The sequence below is a fragment of the Mesoplodon mirus genome (genome assembly GCF_964341445.2).
Source record: "Mesoplodon mirus genome assembly, chromosome: 8".
Classification (NCBI taxonomy): Eukaryota; Metazoa; Chordata; class Mammalia; order Artiodactyla; family Ziphiidae; genus Mesoplodon; species Mesoplodon mirus.
This window is the reverse complement of record NC_138984.1, coordinates 102,234,818-102,254,395: the sequence shown is the minus strand read 5'-3', so window position 1 is coordinate 102,254,395 and position 19,578 is coordinate 102,234,818. Positions and strand designations below refer to the sequence as shown.

The window sequence follows — 19,578 nt, the reverse complement described above, 5'->3', positions numbered from 1 at the left end:
ATTAAACCCAGAAATCCTAGAACTATCCTTGCTCTAATTTCAAGTTTAACTGACTGCTTTCTAATATTTTGCAAGTCCAAGAAGTTTATGTAAAGGAAGAGGACATGTTGGTCGATCAGGTGGAAATATTGGGCCCTTTGTAAATTATAGTTTTCCATGTAAATTCAGGAATTGGAATTCTAGTATTACAGACCAGTTTTTGGAGAGGTTTGCTTGCATGAATCACAATCCTGGTGACTGAGGGTCCTATAAATCTGACAAGCTTGGATTTCAGTGCTTTTCAGGTTGAGAGCCCAACCTTTGGATAGGAGGCATTCCAAGGTAAAAGCCACCTAATGGGGTGTCTGCAGCCCTAGTTGACTTCACCTGAGTTCTTGTACTCCCACAAATGGCCTCAAAGAAAGACACACAGCATGCTTCAGATTTTAAACTAGCATACTTTTCAGTGCTACCAATGGGTTAAAAGTAATCTTAAGTTTGAGCCCAACCTTGTTGGATAATAGCTTCAAGTTTTAGAATGCATAAAAGTCACTTGGAAAGCAGTTTTAAAATGCAGATTTCTGGACCCTACCACCCCAGCGATTTTGATTCAGTCCATTTGAGGTGAAGACTTGGAATCTGCAATTTCTCAAACACCCCAGGATGTCCGTGGATCGGTCTTTCAGAAATATTGAGTCAGCAGATTAAACAGAAAAATGTCCTTATTGAGCTCATCATAATAGAGTCTCATCCAAATTTTCTCTACACAATGGGGAACAAGATTCCTACCTCTACCTACTGTTAATAGAATTCTATGGAAAATGACTCCTTTGTTCAAATAAGTTTGAGAAATGCTAGAGTGAGTCAAGTTATATGGGTTTCATTCCCACAGGACTTGTGTGTGTGTGTGTGTGTGTGTACATGCATATGTACTCATACACTTATAAAGTGAGCAAGAAGGGACTTGATCAGAAGCAATTCACAATTTCACAAATATAGTTGACCACAAGACCCTTGTTTCCACAGACTACTCACCCACATAAGACACTTTTGGAAAGGTTGCCCTGGGTATAATAAAATCAGAGTTGAACACCAGGAGGCAGTCAGTAGTGTAGACAAGTGACTTCAAAAGCTAGCATTACAGAGAACTAGAGGGTCATCACAGACAGTAAATTTGTTTTTCCCTTTTCTGAACAAAACAAACATTTACTCATGACGGTAATTATTTTTCTTTTTTTTAATTTTTAAAATTTATTTTTGGCTGTGTTGGGTCTTTTTTGCTGCATGCAGGCTTTCTCTAGTTGTGGCAAGAGAGGGCTACTCTTCCTTGCAGTGCACCGGCTTCTCATTGTGGTGGCTTCTCTTGTTGCAGAGCACGGGCTCTAGGCATGCGGGCTTCAGTAATTGTGGCACATGGGCTCAGTAGTTGTGGCTTGTGGGCTCTAGAGCACAGTCTCAGTATTTGTGACACACGGTCTTAGATGCACCGTGGCATGTGGGATCTTCCCTGACCAGGGATTGAACCTGTGTCCCCTGCATTGGCAGGCAGATTGTTAACCACTGCGCCACCAGGGAAGTCCCATGAAGGTGATTCTTGTTGCAGTGGGGGGAGGGATAAATTAGGAGTTTGGGACTGACATAAACACACTACTACATATAAAATAGATAACCAACGAGGACCCACTGTAAAACAGAGGGAACTATACTCAATGTTTTGTTTTGTTTTGTTTTGTTTTTTGCAGTAGGCAGGCCTCTCACTGTTGTGGCCTCTCCCATTGCAGAGCACAGGCTCCGAATGTGCAGGCCCAGCGGCCATGGCCCATGAGCCCAGCCACCCCATGGCACGTGGGATCCTCCCGGACCGGGGCACGAACCCGCGTCCCCTGCATCGGCAGGCGGAGTCCCAACCACTGCACCACAAGGGAAGCCCTCAATGTTTTATAATAGCCTATAAGGGAAAAGAACCTGAAAAAAAAAATATATATATATATGACTGAATCACTTTGCTGTACACCTGAAATTAACACAACATTGTAAATCAACTATACTTCAATTAAAAAATACAAAAAAAAAGATAGGAAGATTAAAAATATTTCACGTGTATAAAAATTTCAGGGAAAATTCAGTAAGAATAGAGAATGAATGCAATGTATGATTTATTTCCTAAAACCCCAGAGATGGGGAATAGGCTGCAATTTTGATACCCACTGTAATATTTTCAAAGGTGCCTTCAGACAGAATTCCAAGGGATTCCAAGGCAGAGTTCAGGCCCCATGGAGAGAGATTACAGTAGGTGACTAGTGATCTCTGCCATAGAAGTAGGAGGGAGTGAAAACAGGGCGACTTCCAACTTTTTTCTTAGCCGTGGAGGGAAAAATTAAACACAAGAATGAGAGGTGACCTGAGTCATCTTAGACTGAATGTCAGTGCCATTCAATCCAACTGAATACAAATATGATTGATGAACAGTTAATGATTGAACTTTATGGCATGGATTTTTAATCTTGGATTTTGAATATTTCCCACTAAGGTTCTCATTAATATAAGACTTTTTAGACCACATTCTCCACCCTTTTAAAGTCAGGTAATAATGAATCTAAACACATTGAAAAGAAAAAATATATACTTTTGGAAGGAAGGATTTAGTGTTTTCTTTTTTGGTGGTTTTTCTGCAATCTTCATGTGCAGGTGTCGTAGCATTGTAGCTAAAATTGAATTCAGAGCCTATTCCTAGAACAGACACAGAGTCAGGGACCAATGAAGATGCTGACTGGCTGCGGTCAAAATCAAGAGCTCCAACCTTGGCCGTCAGCGATTTTATCGCGAGGCAGTGTGTGGCCACAGAGTGTGGTTCACGTCTCTGCTGCCTTACCTCTCAAGCCCTAGAGGAAGATCTGAACTAAAAACAGAGTGGTGGCTGCTTAGGTCCCTCCAGGAAGCCAGGTTTCCTGCTCCAGTGGACAGGACATGGACGCAACTTAAATGAGCAAAGACATAATGTGACCTTTCTTAGCAGCTCCTGAGGTTAACAAGATAATGGAAATGCCAGATCTGCACAGACAGGCTGAGTAGCAAACTGAGCTGAGCAACATGCACACGAAAGCTGTCTCTCCACAAACTGGGAAAAAAGTATCTGCTACAAAAAGAGAGAAAAGAAAAAACACAATCTGGATATGTCTCACAAGACACCTGCAAGTGTAGATGGAAACAATAATGAGTTCACACTTTATTCACATTGTACAGTACCTTATTTCCTTCCCTGAGTGATTTGAGATTGTTTTTGTCTTGATTTGGCCAAAGAGGAAGTTAAAACTCAGAGGGTCATAAATAATTTCAAATGTCATGCAAGCTAGAAAGTGACTCGACTGGGACTTGAACTCGGGTCCCTGTAATCTGAAGTCTGGGTTATTTCAGTGAACCCTGTCATGTCTGTGGAGGAGCCCACTCTAGCTCAACTAGGACACAAGGGAACAATCCCAAAAAAGGCCTCACTCCATAGCAGAGTTGCCGTGCTCAGAAATGAGAGCATCTGGTACACTCCCTAAGTCTCTGCTTCTCAAACACCAGCTCCAGTTTAATTGAACTGGGTGACTTTTACAGAAAAAATAAGAGAACCTTATAAGCATGTCCAAATGACTCAGCATCCTGGATAATCCAGGCCTTGCTGGTGTCATGTCTGGTCACACTATTTGTGGGTTCTAGAGGCCATGGCAGTGACCACAGCCATGAGGACTATCTTGGACAGTACGAGACTCCACTGAAAAATACAACCTTGGAGGAGTCAGGATAATAAAACCTGGGGGGGGGGATTGATGAGCCCAATCATAATCATAACCTGTGCCCTTCTTGGCTTATACTATATGAGTGTTTTTTTTTTTTCTTTTTTTCTTTTTGTCAATGAAATCCTTTATTCCACCAAATAAAATCATAGGACTGCCTATAACAGATGAAAGCGATATTTGAAGATCAAACTAAATAATTCTAAACTTGGTCTGTGAAAACATGAAAGCACTTTGACCCAGGGGTCACAGATTACAGTCAGATGTTAGCCTCACCACCCTTTCATGTGGCTTTTCTGTTTTGGTTGCTAAATATTTAGAAAATCTTGATTCACACAAGTAAGTAGTTGCCAACTGATACGAGTTTTGAATACCTTGCTTTGCAAGAGCAGATATTTTTCTTTGACTTATCCAGAAGAGTTCAAAAGTAAGGGTAACATATTTTATTTCAAATTTGAGAACTGTGTGCATTCCTCATAATTACGGAAGCCAGATAAATGCCTAGTCAGTGTCATCACTTTCTAGAATATCGTCACCAAACAAAAGCTCTTGTGCCTGATCCACAGTGAAGCCAAACAAACTGAAATATTGAAGTTTGGATCTTGAAGTTGGGAGCAAAGAAATGTTTATTGTAAGGCCAAGCATGGAGAATGGGTGGCTAATGCCCTCCCCCACCCCCAAACTCCGATCTCCATGAAGGGTTTCAGCAAAGCATTTTTAAAGGCAAGATGAGGGAGGGGCGTGGTTGGTTGTTGCAAACTTTGTGGTGTCAGAATCCTTTGTTCTTGCAGCTGCCCAGGTAGGTCTGGTTACAATGTTCCTATAAACCTCCAACAAGACAAATGTTACTCCCTGTTCTGCAAATTTTTATCTCTATATGAATGAATGGTGTTACACCTTTAAAGGAGCCCTGAGAATGGGCTATCCTATATATTTCAGGCTATAGGTAACATTCTTTTACAAAAGGTGCAGAGCCAGCATGACTAAGCACAGGAAAAGGAACTGATCTAATATGGAGTCAGATTTGTTCTTTCCTATAATATGGCATTATTTTGATGTTGCATTCATCTTGTTCTTGCTTTGTTATTATGCAGGGAAAGAGCATGTGGCCAGCAGATGTTCCTGGGCTTGGCTGGGTTAAAGTGGATTTAAGTGGGTTAAAGTAAGTGTAGCAGCACCCCCTTCTCAGCCACCCTACCTGCGGGGGCCTACTGTTAGTGCAATGTGTTAAAATCTGATACATAACACATTGTTTTTTAAATTTAAAATAAAAAAAAACAGAAATATATGCAAAAAAAGGGGGAAAACCACTACAGTTTGCAACCCCCAGATTGAAATAGTTCTCTACCGGAGTCTAGACCCTAGCTATTCACAGCAGTGTGAGGACCAGCAGCCTTGGCATCTCCAGGGAGCTTATAATAAATGCAGAACCTTAGGCTCTACCCCAGACCCACTGTATCAGAGTCCACATTTTAAACAAAATTTGAGAAGCCCTGAACCTGTTGATAACATTGTACCCATTCATAGTGGGGTCTGAATGATGTCCTAAAATTTAAGAATAAGACCATTCTAATAATCTACTGTTCACTTTTCCTGCACAAACTCAACATAACAATTGAGATGCCTTCTAAATTATGTTAAACAAAATCATTCTACTACAAGGCACACAAAACCTTTTACCTAACTGATAATGAGGTAGAAAAACCAGACCAGATTGCTCTCCCATGAAATGCAGAGCCCATCTATAAATCACGTGCGTGCTCTTTCCATTCTGATGAAGCATGTTTATGCTATGGAGACAAATGGATTGATTAGAGAAATTTGATTCTATGTGATTTAGTCAAAATGACCCACGTTAGGTTAATAGGGAGTTTTCTTCCCTTGTGATTTTCAAAAACGTATTCTTTTATTATTTGGAGAAAGGAGATACGTATCTTTGCCTCTAAAGTAACCAGGTAGCTATGATTTGCTATTAGATTCCTGGCCTCCAGTTGCTTCTCATAGTAACAAGTATTGGAATGGGTAACACTGACAAATTCTTCTTGATTTGGAATGTCCTGTGCTTTGAAGAAATGGCTTTTGAGGAGAGCTGAGTCTTTCTTTGTCAAAAACTTGAAGAGAGGACCTTCCCATTTTGCTATTCATTCTCCACCAAAGGCTAGTGCAGGGAGGAGAAGTGGACACTGTGGGGGCCTGGCTCTGTCTTGAACCACAGCAAGACTCCTGGGATCACCGATGTGCACTGCAAATTTATTTGACCATCATTGCTTTCTCCATTATCTAGGGATCTTCCCAGCAACTATTGACAATTAACTCCCTGCTGTGAACTAGACTTGGAAAATTTAGAAAACTGACTTCTGACACTTTCCTTTTTATTCCCTTAATTCCTTAATGTCTACATCTGCTGTAATTACAGGAAAATTCAATTATAATGAAAATCCAACTGTGGGGTAAAATGGGATTATGGTAATTGTTAGAATGGAGAGGCATAGAATTAGGTTTCAAAAGCTTTCAGAAAAGCTATCTAACCAAAACAAGATCAATGTGGTTGGCTGCTAATTAAAGCAAACAGATAAAGGAACGAAGCAACCTGGCTGATTTTTTTTTTTTTTTTTATGTATGAGCTTTATTAAAAGGCTTACATTAGTCAGCTTGCATTTTGAGGACTGTTGAAATGTTTTGTTCTTCTGTCTCTAAGGAAAGCATATAGAAATTGAAACTGACCTTCAACTGTATAAAGGAGGGATGAGAATTCTTAAAAAGGGAGGTAACTCCATGGAGTGTAAATACATTCAGACTCATTTATAGATAACCACTTATCTGAACATTTGGGAATTCCAGAGGCCTGTCGATGGATGTTCTATTCGTTTCAATCTGTTATGGGAAAAGGAGAAGAGGACAATTTGATAGTGAGGAGAAGTATTTCTATAGGTGTTTATATAAATGTACTGAATGTGTTTTAGACGGATTTCTCTTTAAACAGATGACTTTCTTTAGATGCTTTTGAGTTGGGAATGTTTTGGGGGGTGCACATGTTTCTAAAGATTGCACATGTCTAAATAACTGCAGTAAAGACAGGCATTCAGGCATGCACAGTTAACGATTGGGCTTATTTTCTTAGACAAAGACCATTTTCTTTAAATTTTTACAAGTGATTTAAAATATTCGTGGATCGATAGACAGTCATAATGAACGGTGATCATTAGGATTATTTACCAGATGAGCTTTGTTCCAAAGGAGCAGAGGCCTCACCCATGGAATTTTATTTGCAGAGTTTAATGAGGGTGATCTATTAGACCTGGCTTTGAATGCCTGTTTTGCTTGGGCTGGTGAGCTGGGACCTCACTGAGCCACCCGTAGCTTTATGTAGAAGACTCATTCACCTGGACATCTTCTCTTGACCAGCTGGTAGCATCCCTGGGCTAAGAATGTGGCTTGGGACAGCTTGACTATCAATTCCTAGTGACCATTTTCTAGGTGGAATGAGTTTCTCTTTGCTCTTGTCCAATAGTGAAATAAAATATGAAGATCAGCTCATGGATATATTTCTTTCTAGTTTCATTGTAAAATAAATGATTCCCCCACAGAGATATATAAAGAGTAAGATGGTACTTTTATTCTCACACTTTATTATTAACAGATTATCAATTTGGTCTATTTACTTCCAGAACTTTTTCTCTCTCTATAATAACAACAAGGACAATCACAGCAGAAACTACACAAGTTACTCTGCAATGTGTTTTATGTACTCAATAGTATATTATACATGAAAATCTTTCTAATGTATGTATTCATTTTAATTGTCTCATAGCACTCCATAGTGTGGATGTGCCATTATTTATTAAAACATTCCCAAAATGGTAAAGTATGTTTCCATTTTTAAATTGTTAATAATGATAATAATTTTACATATATCTTTGTGCATGTAAGAAAGCATTTCTGGGGCATTATTCCAAGAAGTGGAATTGCTAAATCAAAGCAGATTCATAATTTAAGGTCTGGAAATGCCACTATATCCACGGCAATGGTCTTCACACTCTGCATGAACAGTGAGGAACATAACAGGGAAACACTGGCCAAGGTTATGGAGGGGGAATGTGTTAAACAAGAAGAAATACACAGAAAAGATAAAGAAAATAAAAAGAAAAACCTCAATATTAAAAAATATATATATGCAAGTAAAAGGAGGTAACTCTTTTCCCCTCACACTTGCATATTAAGAAGAATAAAATAAAATCCAATATTTCCTAGTTTTAAGGAAAAAGTTTCACCTAAATAGTGTTTAGGGGAGTTTAGGGCATTTTGGAGGAAATTTTGGCTAGCAGATTAAACCCAAAATTTGTTATTTTCACCAAAAAGTACCCTTTAAGGTGACAAAGAGACCCACAGAAGTGGGGAGATCAGAGACAGAATTCAGTGCTTCAGGCTCAGCAAATGGAAGCCACTCCCAGGGATGCTCTGGGCATTGTGCAGAGCCTGATGGGAGAGCAGGGGGCAAAGTGGGGGGCCCAAGGTCTGGTGCTGTTCACAAAGGATGAATTTTGTAGGCAGGTTAGATTGTTCACAAGTTTACTTTTTGTTTCAAAGAGCAAGATTAAATTTCTCAGAATTACAAATTCAAAACCCTGTTGTTTAAGCTTTTTCAAAATTCAGCTTATAAAATTGTATTCTACGTATAAGTCTAACAAGTATCAGCAATCAAATTGCAAAGACTTTGAATAATGCTTAATGCCATTTATGGATTTGATTATTTAAATGCCTTCAAATATTGTAAACTACACTTTCTTTTCAATTTTTGAATTTTATTTTATTTATTTTTTATACAGCAAGTTCTTATTAGTTATCTATTTTATACATATTAGTGTATATATGTCAATCCCAATCTCCCAATTCATCCCACCACCACCGCCCCCTGCCACTTTCCCCCCTCGGTGTCCATATGTTTGTTCTCTACATCTGTGTCTCTATTCCTGCCTTACAAACTGGTTCATCTGTACCATTTTTCTACATTACACATATATGTGTTAATATACGATATATGTCTTTCTCTTTCTGACTTACTTCACTCTGTATGACAGTCTCTAGACCCATCCATGTCTCTACAAATGAGCCAATTTATATGTTTTATTTACTCTCCAAGTAGTTTATTTTATGACATTAAAAAACAAAATGCCAAATATTTATCAAAGTTAAATATTCAGAAGCATGAACATTTAACTTTGGTGAAGTTAATTTATTTGAGATGTTCTAATAAGGAAGATTTTTAGGTCTAAATCAGTTATCTTACACTTTTTTTTTTTTTTCGGTATGCGGGCCTCTCACTGCTGTGGCCTCTCCTGTTGCGGAGCACAGGCTCCGGATACGCAGGCTCAGTGGCCATGGCTCACAGGCCCAGCCACTCCGTGGCATGTGGGATTTTCCCAGACTGGGGCACGAACCCGTGTCCTCTGCATCGGCAGGCAGACTCTCAACCACTGCGCCACCAGGGAAGCCCTATCTTACACTTTTTAAATTGGAGTTTACAAGGTTGATACTTAAATAGGTCAAGTTCCCTTAAAAATTACAAATATCAAATAATTATTAAAAAATCTTTTCAAGGTTTTAATAGAATCTTGCTACAAGAGGAAAAAAAAAAACTATCTCAGGCCAATTCAAAGCTCCAACTCTTGGCAGGTCCTATTTTATGAAAAAGGAAAAATTAGATATTCCTTGTTAGACATAACAAAAATAGTCAATTAATGATTATTAAACTTCTTGACTTGATGAAAGACTATTTAGGGTCCTAAGTAAACTTCCTCTTAAGGGTTACAATCTACTGACATTGCTCTTAATCTTATTAAAATTCACTATAAATATGCTTAAAGAATTTTTTCAAAGTCAAGAATGCTAGTTTCTTCCCAGAAAGATGCATGATATAGAAGTTTCTGGACAAGATCACCTTTGGGACCATTTTTTTTTTCTTTCAGTACCCTATTCCTTCTTCATCCAAAAATATTAATACTAAGGCTTTGATTATCTTAAGCTGTTGATACTGAATTTACAAATTTTGGAGATTAGAAATTTTATGCCTTAAGTAGGCACTTATTATGCTAAGAGATGAACATGCAAACATTATCCTTGTTGGTGGTGCTCCTGGACCACTCTGGCCCCTATGCTCAGTCAAGTGCTACACACCATTGATAGTGAGCTGGCCATGAAGTCTGTATCCTGGTATTCAAAGACAAATGCATTCCTGAATGCATTTTCCATTTTGCTTAAGACTGTGATGAGTCTCTGCATTTTTCTATATTTGTAATATTAGATAATTCTTAAGTTTATATTAAATAATAGGTTAAATTTTTGAATTTTTGAAAAGGCTAAAAGGCTGTGTCTGGCTTGCGTTAATAACTTATAAGGCCCTTCGACCCAAATCAGGCAGAATCTAGAAACAATCTCATTAGCTCAGATAGACTTAGCAAATACAGAAAAAAGTCTTTGTTATTTGAAAAAAATAAAATAAAAACAAGAGCAGATCAGGGACAGGGGTCATCTTCTTAGCTACTTATTTAAAGATTTCACAAATTAGTAACAAAAAGTGGTTGAAATAGAATCAAAACCTTCTTTCCCCACCCTTCACCACTGCATGAGATTTATAGAGTAAATTATATATCATATATATATATATATGATATAGCATATCATTATGCTAATTATATAATAAATATATACTTGATTCTCTCCTGTGGATTTATTTATTCCCAATTAACCTATTTGTCATGGCCATCAAGACCTCTTCTCCCACCAAAAATATATTTTAAGAACTCTGAACTGACAGCTCCAAGTTTGCTAACTAGTTTCTGAAATCAGTGGGAAACTGTGTGAAGCCTCCCCCCCCACCCTTAGCAGAAGTGATGCTCTAAGATGCATGCTTGGAGTTCACTTTAAGGAGGTAGATCACATGGCATTTGGTGGTGGAAAGACTGCACCAGTGCTTGAGAGTACAGGCTTCAGTGACAGGAAGCATGGCTCCATCACTTCATACACGAACAAGTTATTTACACTCATCTTGTCTTACTATTTTCATCTATAAAACAGAAAATAATACATTAAAGCTACATCTCAGATGTGATCATGAGCACATGTTGAAGTTTCCTTTCAAGGGGAAAGACTTCAAGAAAGCCAAATCCACAACGCCCCAATCTTGGTGGAGATATTTTGTAGGAGACTAACCATGAATGTTTGGTTGAATGTGATTAGGTTAGTCACAAGGCTGGTTAAATATCATTGCACTCTTTAACATCTGGTTAAAGGTAACAAGAGCTAGATGGATAAATTGAATTTCCCAAACAGACTTTTTATCTCATTAAAACTTATCAAAAATTGTACACAGACTTATCAGGAATTCTAGACGTGTCTTCAAAGGAGCACTAAGTTGCATCATTTCAAAAGCATCTCCAATTTGTAGAAAATTATCTCTGTAAGTACTTCAGAGATTGTACTTACAAGTAATGAAAAGAAATTGCATCATTTACTCGTAGCCTTAAAGGCCACTAAAGAGGATTGTATTCATGGTGTCCATCTTACTTCTTCCCTCCTGCACCTGGGTTTCTGTCTCCTCTCTCTAAATTGCTTCTTGCCTGTGGTTGCACAGAAGGCTCCCTTTATGTGTCTCAGATTTCTTCACTTAAAAAAAGGTGAAGCTCTTTGTCTCCCCTCTACCCCACTCAGCTCTTATTGTGCTGCTCAGTGTCAGGCAGGTAATAGTAAAGGTGAGATGATAGGCTGTGGTTAGCTGAAGAGGTTTAGCTAAATGAGGACAGCTTCAGCTGGCTATTACACCCCAGACATACGAAGTTTATTTATTTATGCAATCAACAGCCACTTATTTAGTGTCCACTCTGTTTACTACATTGCATACTCAGTGAACAAAATAGAAAACAACTTATGCCCTTATGGAGATTACATGCCTTTGTGGGAAGACAGTAACAAATCATAAGCTTAATGAATAAGCAGAGTGTATATTGTGTTAGAAGACAGGAAGTGCTAAGGATGAAAAAGTAAGGGAGGCTGGGAAAGGGGACTGGAGGTGCTGAGTGAAGGAGAGTTGCAATTTTATTTTATAATTTTTTTAAAAATTGAAGTATAGTTGATTTACAATGCTGTGTTAGTTTCAGGTGTACAGCAAAGTGACTCAGATATCTATCTATCTATCATCTATCTATCTATCTATACACATACACACTCATATGTGTATATATATATATATATATATATATTCTTTTTCAGATTATTTTCCCTTATAAGGTATTACAAAATATTGAGTATAGTTCTATACTGTGCTATACAGTGGGTCCTTGTTGGTTATCTATTTTATATATAATAGTGTGTATCTGTTAATCCCAAACTCCCAATTTATCGCTCCTCCCTACTTTCTCCTTTGGTAACCATAAGCTTCTGTTCTATGTCTCTGGATCTATTTCTGTTTTGTATGTAGATTCATTTGTATTATTTTTTGAAATATTCCCACATATAAGTGATATCATATGATATTTGTCTTTCTCAGTCTGGTTTACTTCACTTAGTATGGTAATCTCCAGGTCCATCTTTGTTGCTGCAAATGGCATTATTTTATTATTTTTTTATGTCTGAGTAATATTCCATTGTGTCTATATACCACATCTTCTTTATCCATTCATCTGTCGATGAACATTTAGGTTGCTTCCATGTCTTGGCTATTGTTAATAGTGCTGCAACGAATCTGTTTGTTTTTTTGTTTTTTTGTTTGTTTGTTTGTTTGTTTTGCAGTGAATAGTAGTGCATGTACCTTTTCGAATTATAGTTTTCTCCAGATAAAGTCCAGGAATGGGATTGCAGGATCATGCAACTTTAAGTAGCGTGATTGTGACAGGCTTCCATTTTATCAGAGACAAGAAGGAGGTGAGGACTCGGCCATATAGACATGTGGGGGAGAGCATCTGGGCAAAGAGAACTTCAGTGCAAAGACCCTGACAAAGCAGCATCCCTGGTGTGCTTTAAGGAAGAAAAGGAGTTCAGCATGGCTGGGGTGATGTAGAAAAGGGAGAAGAGTAGGGATGAATTTGGAGAAGTGATGGGGTTACAGATCAGCAGGAACTGGTAGGTCGTTTAAAGATGTTGCTTTTACCTTGATTAAAACAGAAAGCCCTTGAAGGGTTTCAATCTGCCTTAGATGTTAATAGTATCTCTCTTGCTTTTGTGTTGGGGACATACTGAAGGGATTGGAGATGGAAGCTGGTAGACCAGTTGGCTGATGATCACAGTTGTTCAGGCCAGAGATGCTGGTGACTCAGACCAGAGTGGTAGCAGGAGGTGATGAGAAGTGGTCAGATGCAGAACAGATTCTAAAAGCAGAGCCAGAGACATGTACTCGCCCCTCAGATAAGGGCTGTGAGGGAAGGGGGGGACTTTCAAGTGTTGGGGTCTCGAGAGTGGTAAGTATAGAGTTGCCCTCCTCTGATGGTGAAGGATGTGAGTAGAGAACTTGGGGAGCAGGAGGTGAAGTATGAGATCAGAAAGTCAGGTTTGGACATGCAGTTTGAAACATCTGCAGTTTGAAACATCTGACACCCAAGTGGAACTTTGAAGCAGGCAGCTGGATTTATGGGTCTGGAATTCAGGAGAGAAGACAGAACTTGAAATATAAATTTGGAAGTCACTGGCATGGAAAATCAGGAGATTTGCAATGACTGTTCTCAGTAATCTGATCTTCATTTAAGAGAAGCTAAAAATTCATATTGATTCTTTGAAACTTTCTAAATTATAAACATACTGACTATATTTTCCAAAACTATGTTGATTCCCCCTGCTTTCTTAATGCTTTTCCCAGGGTTGATCTACTCCAGGTGGAAACTTGTGCTTGGCCTCAGTGAAAGGCTAAGTTAGGGAAAGACCACTCTGATCTTTCTTAAGGAAAATGGCAGGGGTCCCTTTGTTCTTCCTAATGCCCAGGGGGGCGAAGTGTATTTGGCAGAAAATATGCTTGCCAGGATGCTTGAAACTAGACTCTAGTCTTTGGAGTAGGTCAATCTCTCAGTATTCTGTGAAATACTCTCTTCTTTGAAGCAGCTTATCTAACTGTCTCCCTTGCTGTGCATCTTTAAGGAGAAACATTTTCTTTTCCTTCATATCTCCCTGCAAACAAGAAAGCACACCACCAAACAACTGTGAGCCAGAACCATATGCCATGGAAGGCTGGACGGGACCATTAATGAGGTCCATGGACCTCTCCGGACAACTCTTCCACCCACTTCATCTCTTACCTGGATGGTCCACAGATCCAACTAGCAATGAGCCTTCTCTTTTGGAAGAAGTTTTGATTTTGGGAAAAAATATACTTTCTCATATAAAACTCGTATAACACTTTTGTCCGTGTTATATTTTTTTCTTTTCTCCTTCCATTCCTAATTCTTTTCTGCCTTTTCTTCAACTCTTTCGTTCATCTCCCTTCAAATTATGCACATCCCACTTTTAGAAAGATGCAAGCAGCTTCTGATGCATGTGCCCTGCTCTCCGAGTCCTTGCTGGCACACATCATGATGCTTCTTTGGGCTTCTGAAGAGTATGACATCAACAGTTGTGTTTATGCTGAAAGCTCTGTTTACTAAACATCGTACACCACAAGAAGGCACATCTGATTCAGCTAGATATGAAATATCATTAGGATTTTAGAAGATATTTGTTCAGCATGATTATCTCATAGCAAATTGAATTCAGTGCCTTACACCTAAGATTGTCACTGTCCTCACACTTAATGAGTTCTGTTCACTTCCGTAGTTCCACACTGACCTCTTTCTGTGTTCATGTCTCAAGTGCTCAGTGTATACCAAGTAGAGAGAAAAAGAGACAAAACACCAGTTAAAATGAACTGATTAAAGAACACGGAAATTATACTCCTAAAACTGCCCTTTTTAAATAAGCCAGTAGGGGTTACACATCTTTTATTTTGAGTGTCTACTTTACAAATGAGTTTTTCTAATCACAGTGTGCATTGAACAAAAATGAACCAAGCTCAAAGGCAGCCCTGTAAGTATTCATTTAATTTTTTTCTCGTTCTAGGAATATTAGATGTTTTTATTTCCCCAGGTACTCTTTTTCCCTCTCAGAAATACATCATTTGTTTTTGAGTGACCATAAACAAATGAATTTCTAGCCTACATATTCGTTAGTAAATTGAGTTTAGTAACACTGTAATACAAGGTCTGTGTGAGGTTTTCGAAATATGTTCAAAGTACCCAGCTAGTTCTTGTACTTTTCCACAAGATCCCTCCCCCTACACGCCCCACTTAGCTTGGCAACATTGAGTTTTAAAAATACTTTAAAGTGTAAAATTGTAAGGAAATATGTGTTTCTATTGCTGTTTGTATTTATAGGATGCTGATTGACAAAAAGTTAAGGTGGTTAGTTGGAAAGAAGAGAATCCAAACTCAAGCTAGCCTGAATAAATAGGGGGTTTTCCCAGAAAGATCTTGGGTTGTCTCACAGAATCAAAGCTAGATGAAAACAACCAGCCCTGAGAAAGATCAGGGATGCAACCTAATCTTGGAAACAGCAGAGATCCACCACACAAATATTGTCAGGATTCTCTCCATCTGTCTTTTCTGCTGCATTCTGGACCTCAGCATTTTTTTCTCTCTCTCTTTTTCACTGCAGATAAGCTTTCTTCTCATGGCTGAAAACATGGCCAATGAGAACTTCTGAGTTTTTGTTTTATAGCTTCAGTCATCAAAAAGGGGGCTGATCTGAACTTTCTTGGTGCCAAAACCAAAAGAACTATAGGATAACTACCTACTGACCTGGCTTTGCTCAGCTTTCCATCTTTAAAGCAATTAACTTTTTCTTGGTGGAGGGAGGGGAACAGTAATACCATTGTTTGTCAATCGTGGAATCTGTGTGTGTGTGTGTGTGTGTGTGTGTGTGTGTGTGATTGGGGGAGGGGAGTGGGATGGGGTGGGATAGAGCAGCCATAGACATGTCATGTAAGAATTTGAGAGGTTCCGAGGGGAAAGATCTTGAGAAAAGTACACTGCAGGAGAAGCAGTATTCAGAAACAAGGAGTTCTGGATGCAAAAGAAGAAAAGGTGTGGAGGAGGGTGGGCCTTCACAGGCTCTCTATCAGGGCACACCCAGAGGCAGAGGTTCCTGCTTGGATTTTGTTCGTGAGGACACTGATGCTTCAAGTTTATCTAACTTCCCCACAGCACAAGGTTACTGGTGTCGGGGGGTGGGGGGTGGGCAGAAACCTGTGGTATATCTGAATAACAAGCCTGTTTCTTTTCCACCAAGCTGGGTGGGGGAATCCAGAGGAAGTGTAGAATTTGGAGTAGGCAAGGGCTCATTTTTTGGTTTATTTATTGATTGGTTGGATTCTGTGATCATGTTCCAGAGCAAAATTACTGAGTCCCCTTTCCCCCCACTTTTCCTGTGTTTTTAAGCCTTAGCTGGACACCATGGAGTTATCAAAAGGTTTTTCCCAAACAGAAGCCCTGTCAGCACAATAGTGTGTTTGCTGTGCTGAGCAGAATACTTCTAATAATATGTCTGGACATATGCAGGACTATTAGTTTCTGGGCTTTGAAACAATCATTGCTGGAGGGTTTCCTACCTATGTAGGACACTTAGGGTAAATCATATTACTTTTCCTTGCCTCACATTTTCGGAGGCTGCACAATGAACCCTTTTGTTGTATTATACCACTTCTGTGATTTTGCTGTTTATAGCCTGTCCCTGTTGAAATTCATGAGATTTTACTCTTCCCGTAAAGACTGTTTTCAAAAATTTCAGTGTTTAGCATTGCTTTTACTCTTAATTTTATTTGTTATACGTATTGAGCACTTGCCTGGTTATTTTTTAGGAGAAGAGTACCCGCAGTGTAGACACTTTAAATCATGTATATAAGAGATGAAGAGAATTACCCAAATACACCATGTAGTAAATTGCTGAGCTGGGATTTGTGCTCAGATATATGTAACCCTGAAGTCTATGATCTTTGTCCAGAAGAAATGAATGTTGCCTTCACTCCCCTTAGCCCAAGTGACACTTAACGTTTGTCCTTGTTATTTTTGCAGTATGAAATGTTTGTTTAACTTCATTGTGGCCGTGCTTCATATCTTGAATTTTCACTTAATCCAGTCCCAGTCTGTTTTAATCCTTTTTGCTAACATCATTTGTAGTAGCTTTATGGTAGCCCATTAATATTATGTACTACAACTTTCTTAAGAAATCTTCTCATGTTGGAAACTTACATGGATTCATCACGGCATCATTGTGAATAAGGATAATTAGCATACATAGTTTTATGCTTTGAAATACATCCTAAAGATAGAGCCATCGAAGGGTGATTTCTGGGTTAACTTATATGAATGTTTCAGAGAGTTTTAAAGTGTAGGGTGAAAATATTTTTCAGAATAGTCATACTGTTTTCATTATAAGTAGTAAAGGCCTCATTTTAAGGGTGTTATTGGCTCTGTTAATAATGCTAGAATTTCCTAGTATGTTAACTGAACAGATACCATCTTTTTAAATTCATGGGGAGTTTAAAATAGATTCCTGGCCGTCACCCAAAAGAGAAGCAGGAGGATTATGACCTCAATTATTTGCCCCTTTCCCCTTTCCTTTAAAAATGCAAAACCTTTTCAAAATGCAAAATTACATCTTTGTCTATTTTGTTCTACAGTAAGTGAAAAACCTTACAAATTCTGACCACTTCAAATTAACTTGAAGTCAATGAACATGTGCCCCAATGTTGAAATGCTTTACTTAACTGCCTAAGTCAGCCCTGAGCCTTTCTTTGCCCAGTAGTACCAGGTGGACCCACCTCTTGTGGTGAAACCATTGTCTTGTGTTTACGTATTCAAGTCTCACTCAGGAATGGGAGTAGAGCGACCGATTTCTACCATTAATTCATGTAGTTGGATATAAGACGTTTTTGTTTTTCCCCTTATTTCAACTGATTTGGTTTATTTTGTTTGATTTTGCTCCATCTCTCAAGGTGTTTGCCAAACTACTGTGAACATGGAGGAAGCTGCTTCCAGTCCTGGGTGACCTTCTACTGTAACTGCAGTGACACAGGTTACGTGGGCGCCACCTGCCATAACTGTGAGTAGACTCATGCCTACCCACAGTAGAATGGGTAAAAATCCACGAATTTCGGGGATAATGCCAGGGTATATTCAACATGGGGTGGGCACGTTTTATTCATTCCTTCAGTGTGTGTTCCTTTTTAAAAAAATTTTTTTTGGCTGTGTTCAGTCTTCACTGCTGTGCACGGGCTTCCTCTAGTTGGTGCGAGTGGGGGCTTCTCTTTGTTGTGGTGCGGAGGCTTCTCACTGCAGTGGCTTCTCTTGTTGCAGAGCACAGGCTCTACGCAGGTAAGCTTCAGTAGTTGCAACATGCGGGCTCAATACTTGTGGCTCTCGGGCTCAGTAGTTGCAGCTCACCAGCTCTAGAGTGCAGGCTCAGTAGTTGTGGCACATGGCCTTAGTTGCTCCACAGCATGTGGGATCTTCCTGGACCAGGGATAGAACCCATGTCTCATGCATTGGCAGGCGGATTCTTAACCACTGCTCCACCAGGGAAGTCCCCAACGTGTGTTTCTTGAGAGCGTACTCTATGCCAAACACTGTGGTGAGCATGGAGGATGCACAAATACAAAGCCATATCATCATGAAGCTCAAGGTCTACCAGGAAGACACACAGGAAATAGGATAAGTTTTGAGGTAGAGGAAAGACAAGGTGCTGGAGGCACACAAAGAAGAGCTCTGAAGTCAACTGCATTGTCTAGATGGGCTAAGTTAGGCTGTGCAATAAACAACCTGCATCTCGGTGGCATAAGTAATGAGCAGTTGAGTCATGCCTGTGTTACCTGCATATCACAGGTCTGCAGGGGACCCTTTTCCAAAGGTGTTCTTATTCTGGGAAGCTGACAGAGACTCCATCATCTGGAATGTTGCCCTGTCAGGGAGAGGGATGCACAAGGAAACATGTTTTTAAAAGCTTCTACCTGGAAGTTTCTACTTGGACGCTTCTACCTGGAAGTGGCAAATGTTACTTCCACTCATGGAATCATTGGCCAAATAAAGTCCTATGAGCACCTAACTTCAAGAGGGTAGGAAGTGTCATCTTACCATGGTATCTGAGACAATAGAACCGCATATTGGTGCTAAGTACTGACAATGTCTGTGTGTCCATGTTGGGGAGGCTTCAGATAGAAGGTTTGAACTGATCTCGTGATAGGAATGTGGCAGACAAGGAAAAGAAAAAAGGAAACTGAAACTGCAAGTAGTTTCACATGGTGGGAGAGTCCTGACAGTAAGTGGTAAGAAAGGAAGCAGGAAGTGAGGCAGCTGGAGCACACAGAGAATAAGGGGAGAGGAGGAAAAAGTAAAGGGAGAACAGCAGCACCACGATTTCCATAATTCGATAGTCCTGTCAGGGTCACCAAACAAAAAAAGTACATGACAAAATAGAGAAGGTTTGCCATTTGGAGAATTGTATGTCAAACTGTGTGAAACGAACTGTAAGTTTAACTGACAAAGATGTAATTGGAAGGTGCTGGCTATAGTTGTAGGAGATTTCACAGAAAATGTGAACTTCGAAATTGACTTAGAAAGTAGAGGAGTGGGAGAAGGGACTTCTAGAATAATGTAAGAGCCAAGCCAAGGCTGGACCTATTCTGAGGACTTCAGGGAGACTATCACTCAGGGCAAGATCTCACCTTGTTTTCCTTAAGTCCCTGCTATTCCTGGCATGGCACTCAGAATGCAGAAAGGGAACGGTAGATGCCAGCTGGGCTAGAATCAGACTC

At 39.4% G+C, this 19,578-nt stretch overlaps 1 protein-coding gene across 2 annotated transcripts in view; it reads left to right on the top strand.

Annotated features, from left to right (window-relative positions):
- Positions 1-19,578, top strand: part of CNTNAP5 (contactin associated protein family member 5) — a gene marked incomplete at its 5' end in the record, with an annotated part of 904,555 nt that overhangs the window by 547,365 nt on the left and 337,612 nt on the right. For both annotated transcript variants that reach the window (XM_082630066.1, XM_082630065.1), the window contains one exon: positions 17,764-17,870. In XM_082630066.1, coding sequence (XP_082486192.1) covers positions 17,764-17,870 — 107 coding nt within the window. The remainder of the gene's footprint in view (positions 1-17,763; positions 17,871-19,578) is intronic.